The sequence below is a fragment of the Sceloporus occidentalis genome, unplaced genomic scaffold, assembly GCF_023333645.1.
Source record: "Sceloporus occidentalis isolate IW3139 unplaced genomic scaffold, rSceOcc1.0.p SCAF_11, whole genome shotgun sequence".
Lineage (NCBI taxonomy): Eukaryota > Metazoa > Chordata > Lepidosauria > Squamata > Phrynosomatidae > Sceloporus > Sceloporus occidentalis.
In genome coordinates, this window is record NW_028316991.1 from 15749904 (window position 1) to 15756802 (window position 6899).

At 37.8% G+C, this 6899-nt stretch overlaps 1 protein-coding gene across 1 annotated transcript in view; it reads left to right on the forward strand.

The window, feature by feature from the left end:
* The window catches only part of PKHD1L1 (PKHD1 like 1), a 61783-nt gene extending 55936 nt beyond the window's left edge, over positions 1–5847 (forward strand). Inside the window, exons 68-76 of the mRNA XM_089477260.1 lie at positions 845–1077; positions 1606–1773; positions 2151–2308; positions 2756–2891; positions 3685–4029; positions 4397–4548; positions 4894–5043; positions 5147–5303; positions 5642–5847. Of these exons, the coding sequence (XP_089333386.1) occupies positions 845–1077; positions 1606–1773; positions 2151–2308; positions 2756–2891; positions 3685–4029; positions 4397–4548; positions 4894–5043; positions 5147–5303; positions 5642–5847 (1705 nt within the window). The remainder of the gene's footprint in view (positions 1–844; positions 1078–1605; positions 1774–2150; positions 2309–2755; positions 2892–3684; positions 4030–4396; positions 4549–4893; positions 5044–5146; positions 5304–5641) is intronic.
* Positions 5848–6899: the final 1052 nt, after the last annotated feature.

Here is a 6899-nt window from a genome sequence, read left to right on the forward strand (position 1 = left end):
ATAAAAACACACAGGAGTCCCACATCTTTGAATGTGTTCCCCAAACATCATTGTTAGTTCTACCAATGTCAGGATTCCACCCTACTAGCCCGGACCATGGATGATTTATTTTGCTGTAGTCCTGCTGCTACCACTAGTGGCCACCCTCCCCCTCCCTCTGGAGTGATCAGGATCAGATTACCAGGTCAGCTGAGTCTGATCACCTGAGTAGAACCTGCCTTTTTTAACCTGCCCTGCCCTTTAGTCAGGGCCTTTGCATTGGAGTGTTTACCGCTCTGTTTTGGCCTTGAACCAGTGCCTGTACCTGGACTACCTGCATTCCTGCCTGTACCTGCATTCCTGCTGCCTGCCCTGCCAGTGGGCTTCCTGCCGTCAGCCCTGGCAGTGGGCATCCTGCCTAGAGACTTACTGCCTTTACTTACTGGTCCTATCACCTTCATCAATACAGTACCTTTCCAAGTATTCTGTTTGTGCTGTGTTTCATTGCGCCTGTCCGTACTATCCCACTTACCGTCATGCATAGTGGGGTACAAACGGAACCCCTTGTATCCCCTGCTACTGGGCTCCTACCCGACCTGCTTACCTGGGTCCTGACAACCAAGTCTAGGTTTATGTGGTTGGTGTATAGTTGTACAACATTAGGAGAGCTTAATGTTCCTCCATTCACGAAAATGAAATAAACCTGGTAGCCTAAATCCCATAAATGAGTGCCTGGCATTATCACTGCTATCTACAGTCTAAACCACGGTAAAGCTTGAAACCCCGACTCGCTTGTCATCATTTGAAGCACCTGGTCGGTATTTTATATCACTTCTCAGCCATATTCCTCCTGTGCCCGCTACAGGAAAGCGAACCCATCTGACTGTGTGGACATGGACTGTGATGCAAAGAAGAAATCGCTTCTGAAAGATCTAGATGGCTCTTTCCTCGGGAGCAAAGGCGCTATTATCCCTCAGTCAGAATATCAGTGGGATGGAGAGCCAAGCCACGGACTTGGTGACTATCGCATCCCTAAAGTGATGCTGACCCGCCTCAATGGAAGCCGTATTCCGGTCTCAGAGGTGGCACCATACAAAGGTATTCAACAGTTACATCCTATGCTATATACAGTATGTAATAGTTATGTATATTGGTCACCAGAATTAAGTGATCTGTTAGCGTAAAATGTGTGGTGGTCACCTCCCAATATCTTAGAATTAACACAGAAGCATAGATTTTGACAGCAGATTAGAACCATTCGGCCCATCTAAGTCATGCAATTATTTTGTGGAGTCCTTGATCTTGTCAGGATGCCTATCCCATGTGTGTGGAAATTCCCTAACTGTATTAACCTTTACCAGTTCTGGATCAATTGATTTTTTTCTTTAATCCTACAACCTACTAGTACCAGAATCTCCTTCCCCTCTGACACATGAGTTTACACCATTCACGAAAAGCCACTTTTCCAGAATTGATAAATAACACTAAAGGTATAGCTTGATTTCTCCTGTTCAAAGCAGATCTGACCTAAAATTGGAAAATATATATTTGTGGACAACAAGCGAGATCTTTTCTTTTATTATCACTTTATTTTCAAACTATTTTTTGTGTGCATTATATTTTAAGGCATAATTAGAGACTCCACGTGTGCATATATGTCAGCCTGGGGGAGTTACAGATGCAATGGATTAAATTATGAAATGCTGGTAATTGAGAGCCTTGATGCTGACACAGAGACAAGACGACTTTCACCTGTAGCTGTGTTAGGTGATGGATATGTAGACCTTATTAATGGTAAGCCATATTCTGTAAACTATTTTGACCAAAATCATATTTAAGCTGAGGCACATTTTCAAAAAAACAAGTTAATTTTCTTTGTTTTTAAACAACAAATGGTTAGTTTTACGTCTATAAAATGGTAAAACATGATGGAACTGTTTGATGATTATTTAATCTGTGATTTTCACCCACATTTTGACCGTGGCTTTTACTACTTCCTTAGCAGTATTGTTTGAGTTGTTGTCTTACCTCTGCCACCTCCTAAGATCTATCTACAGGCTTTTATACAATTGTAAAGTAACAGATAAGATGTAAGGTACATTTGAAAAAAGATTTAGTATTCCTCATGTAAAAACGTTCATAACTTGATTTTTAAACTTTTTTTACTTAAGGGCCCCAAGACCACGGATGGTGCTCTGGATACACTTGTCAGAGGAGAGTCTCATTGTTTCACTCTATAGTAGCAACAAATAAATCCTACGACATTTTCTTTACCAGCACCAGCCCTCAGAACCTTCGACTTATCCTACTGAACACCGACAGTACGAAGGTAAGAGTTTTGGACAGTGGGAGACGGCAGAAAAGTAGTGTTTCAAATAGCCCTCAGCATGATGTGACAGGAGTGAGCTGATCGGACAAACGAAGATCAGCTCACTCAATGTCCTTCCTTTTAGTGCAGGCAAAACGGTGAGATTCTCCTCCTGTAACTGTAGTTAAAATAGCGGCCACGGTAGCGGAGCGAATAAACTAATGAACAAAGATTTTCGTTTGTAACCTGAATGTTACTATAGTAAAACTATGAAAATTGGCCTAGCCTTCCCAGGGGGGGGGGTGTCCTGATCCCCCCCCAGTACTGAAAGGTTTAAGCTGAACCTACCCAGAAAGACCCACTTTAAATGAGTTGAATAACATGAGACATTTCATCACGCTCATTGAACTATGCATTATGAAGTGACAACTTTTTTTTATTTCTAATGTTTGTGACTATTTTCTGCAGGCTGTTCGAGTAGGAATTTTTTTCTCTAATCCTCAACGTCTGGATGTGTATGTGAATGGTACATATGTGTACCCATCTAATGCAGAATTTAAAGGCAATGGAAAGGATTTTACCTTACAGGCACCAATCTATGAAGGTCGGTATTCTGCTCATTATAGGCAATGAGCCACTTAATGTCTGTTGGTTAGTATGTTGGCTGAATCTATTTATTGTCATTTAAAGCTAGTTTCTGTTTTGCTTCCAATGTATTTTTAATTACTATTAATTGTGCAGCCACTTATTTTCTTACATGGTTTTGAATTAAAATAATTAAATCCCCTCTTATCCTCCCTTTGCTCTGAATAGAGTTCATCGCAGAAACACTATTCCGGACACATTAGCCCCTCTTGCTTGCACAACCACCATAGCGCTTACAAATACTGGGAACGTCTCTGGGTTAACTGCTGAATACAACCACAAAATGTAGAAAAACACTGGGTGCCTCACATGCAGATACCTCATTACAATTACTGTCCCAAACCAGTGGTGTCAGGAGTAAGTAAATCAATGGAGACAACACAGTTTGCTTCAATGATGATGACAAGAATGGGTCATACCTGCCTTTCTAAAACATAAGAGCTTAAGTTATATCGGCTATTTACATGCACTGTATATTGCTAAGAATAGTAATGCCTTAAACCTTTGCAGTCTGTAATTATGCATAATTGGTGGAAATGTGCTCTAAATTACTTATACAGTGTTACATTGCTGGCAGTATATGGGAGCATTAAGGTCTGTATCTCCTGCAAGGACATCAGCAAGTGAAGTGCTGGTCTCCTAATAATTACTCATATAATAACTTGAAATGTCAGGTTTATTTCACTGCACATCATCATTTTAGTTAACTTTTATTACATTTATTTTTTTTTTATTTTTTCCCCCCCAAAAAGGACAATACTTGCCTAAGCTCAATTCCACTACTTCAGGAGAAAACTATTTTGATAATGATTATAAAATGCTTTACATCTTGGTCAGAGGATCAACACCCATTGGAATCTATACATCTCCTCTGATTGTCATCGCCTTTAATATACCTGCAATGACAGCGGATCAGTTCTATGGAGAAAACCTTGTAAAGAATCTTGCCATTTTCCTGAAGATCCCAGCAAGCAAAATCCGCATTACAAAAATTGTGCAAGAAGGAAGTCGCAAGAGAAGAGCTGCAGGGGGACTCACTGTCTCAGTTGAAATTGCAGATACACCTTCTGAACAGAGAGACACTACAAATACCACAGGCAAGTATCCCTTTGAACGGATGGGCTAACTTGTAACTAGTTTGCCATCAAAGATCAAAATTAAAAGATGCTTCTCTCAAACATGAATAACGTGAGTTTTGAAGACTGGGGGTTAATATAGCCTGATGCTCTCTCTGAGAACCAAACGTTATTTTAGTATATCAGAAAGAATGTTCAACCAGTTGCCTTGGTGATCAGATCATTTTTTTCTTACTATTTATTGGTCTAGGGGATTTATGTATAAAGTTGGGTAACAAAAACTCAGAAACGAGAAAGAGATATGAAAACAGTCATTTGTATGATGTACACAATGTGTATTGTGTTATATAAAATGTATATAAATGTATTTAAACCCCATTCTTTATAGGTGGATTGACATACTCTGATTTTCAGTCAATGAGTAAAAACCTAGCAGGAGCTGCAATTAATGGAAGTCTCAGTTCCTACCTGAATGTTACAATCTCTTCCTTGGCGATTTCTGACCCAGTTCCCTCCCCATCTGATCCTGGCTGGAGTGAGGTAAATTACTATCGCCCATAACATTCTACAAATAATGCAATACACATTCTAATTTATTTGCGCTTGGCATTTACCCAATATATAAATACTATGCCATATGGCATATAGATATATACTGTACATAAACTTATTTCTGGCATTCTTTCATATTTTATTATACCGTAACTAAAGTAGTAGAAAATGTCAAGGATTTTCAAATCCATGTAATGGCCTAGTCCAGGCACATTGGAAATACATTAATTATAAAATATACCAGGTTTAACCAAGCTACATAGTTGTACACCAAAATTGCCCCCCTTACTTTTTTTGATGTTTCTTACTGAAATTAGCCAAACTATCTTACAGATCGCATCACAGACTATAAACAGAACCCAGCCTTTATCTGGAAATTATTTAGCCACTGTATCTTCACTTAAAGTGGTCCGTGAGCCTATTGCTGGAATACTTGGCCAAACATTTTCCCAGCAACCAGCAGTGATGGCACTGGATTCTAATGTAAGATTTTTTCTTGCTGCTTCCTTTAATACTGTATAATGATGCATTGATGACCATTTTGTATGAACCTACTTCAAAAATATTTTTTTTTTTAATTTTGTAGGGAAATTGTGTCTCTGTAAGTACAAGCTCACTGTCACTGACTGCCAAGCTCAAAGATGCCACTAACAACTATGTTAGTGGTGGATTAGGGGGAAACGTCACAATAATGTTCAGCAGCTGTTGGGCCAATTACACGGATCTTGTTCTCAAATTACCAGGTATTATTATTAATGTTCATTTGTTCTTATTTAACACACTGATATTGTGTAAATATCTAGGTTCCAAATATGCATTATTAAATAAGTAAATTGTTTTAACTGAATAATTTATTTTGAAAGGCCAGCTCCAAAGTGATTCTATAATAGGAGCAGAGTTATTCCTGTAGGATAATGTCCCAGAAAGTAACAGTGAACAAATTCCTTAGTAAATTAAATAGTAAATTCAACTGGGTGAACAACTTTTGCTCTATGATGTCCGGGGCCTCTCTGCTAATCCATTCCTGCTTTTCCTTAATAATTCTGCACAAAACATAATTTGCTATACCTTTTTGTTTCAGGCAAGGGTTACATTCTTGAATTTGTGCTGAACAATGTCTATGCACAGACGAAATCATTTAGTGTGAAAGAAGTCACGTCCACAACTACAAGCCCTAACCCTCCGAATGAAGGAAACTCCATTACAGCCATCCACAGCAGTTTCCAAATACTTCTGATTCTAGCTCTTCATTTAACAATTCTAAACCTCTTTATGGACATACAATGAAAAATGCAATGCACTGAAAGGTAAGTTCTTCCTCTGCTATACCAGTGATCCCAAAATAGTTGTGACTCTGAAATTCTTAAGAGACCAGAAAAGAGGTACATGTGTGGTCATCTGGCTATTGTGCCTCTGGGCTTTGTTCTAAGGCTGTAGCAGACATTTGCTCTAAAAGGGAATCTGTGTATACAGTGGACATAGAGGAAGGAAAAGGTGATCCTTGTTAGCATACATGTTCTATGGGGTGAAAAAATCATACACCACTTGTTTCAATTTACATCACCTTACCCAGGGTGTAGGTGAAGTTATATAGTTATTAAATGATCTTGTCATTAAGTTACATTGTTATTCTAGTTAGTATGATTTTTTTTTGTTTAAAAAAGGTTAATTTCATTTATGTGATTTTGTTTTTTTTATAGACCAGTCGAACCAAGGAAAAATGCCTCCACCCAAAAAAAAACAGAAGGATGTATTGCAAAAAAAGTCTGATGTAGTTGACTACTGTAACCTGTCATAACTTCAAATTATAATACTGTAATATCAAAAGAACAGAGTATAATTTATTAAATCTTAATTAGCATGTACTTTTGATATATGAGTCCTATTGATGCAAATTGCTAGCGGAGAAGAAAATACATTGTTTCCTTACGGATTTCAGCTTATATCTGTATTACCATTAGGGATGGTGATATGTACATTGCGTGTAGACATGTTTGTATGGCCCACTCTCTGGTGTATAATTTGATCTGAACATTTGCTGTCAGTATATTCCATAGATGAAAAAGATTCGCTACCTGACACAGATTGTATAATCAGTTTATGATAGGTTCTTTTGAGAATCGTAACAATGTAATAAAAAACTATAAGGAAAATAAATGATTACATAGAATTTAGCACATAATTGCTGTTTATTAGTTTTTAGTTGGGTGATAATCATAAAGAATTTGATATGTTTCACATGATTAAAAATGATTATAAGTTTTCCAAACAAAATGATGTATACAGTTTCATATTATAAAAATATATTTTTTCTCTCAATAAATATGTAAACTAAGTCA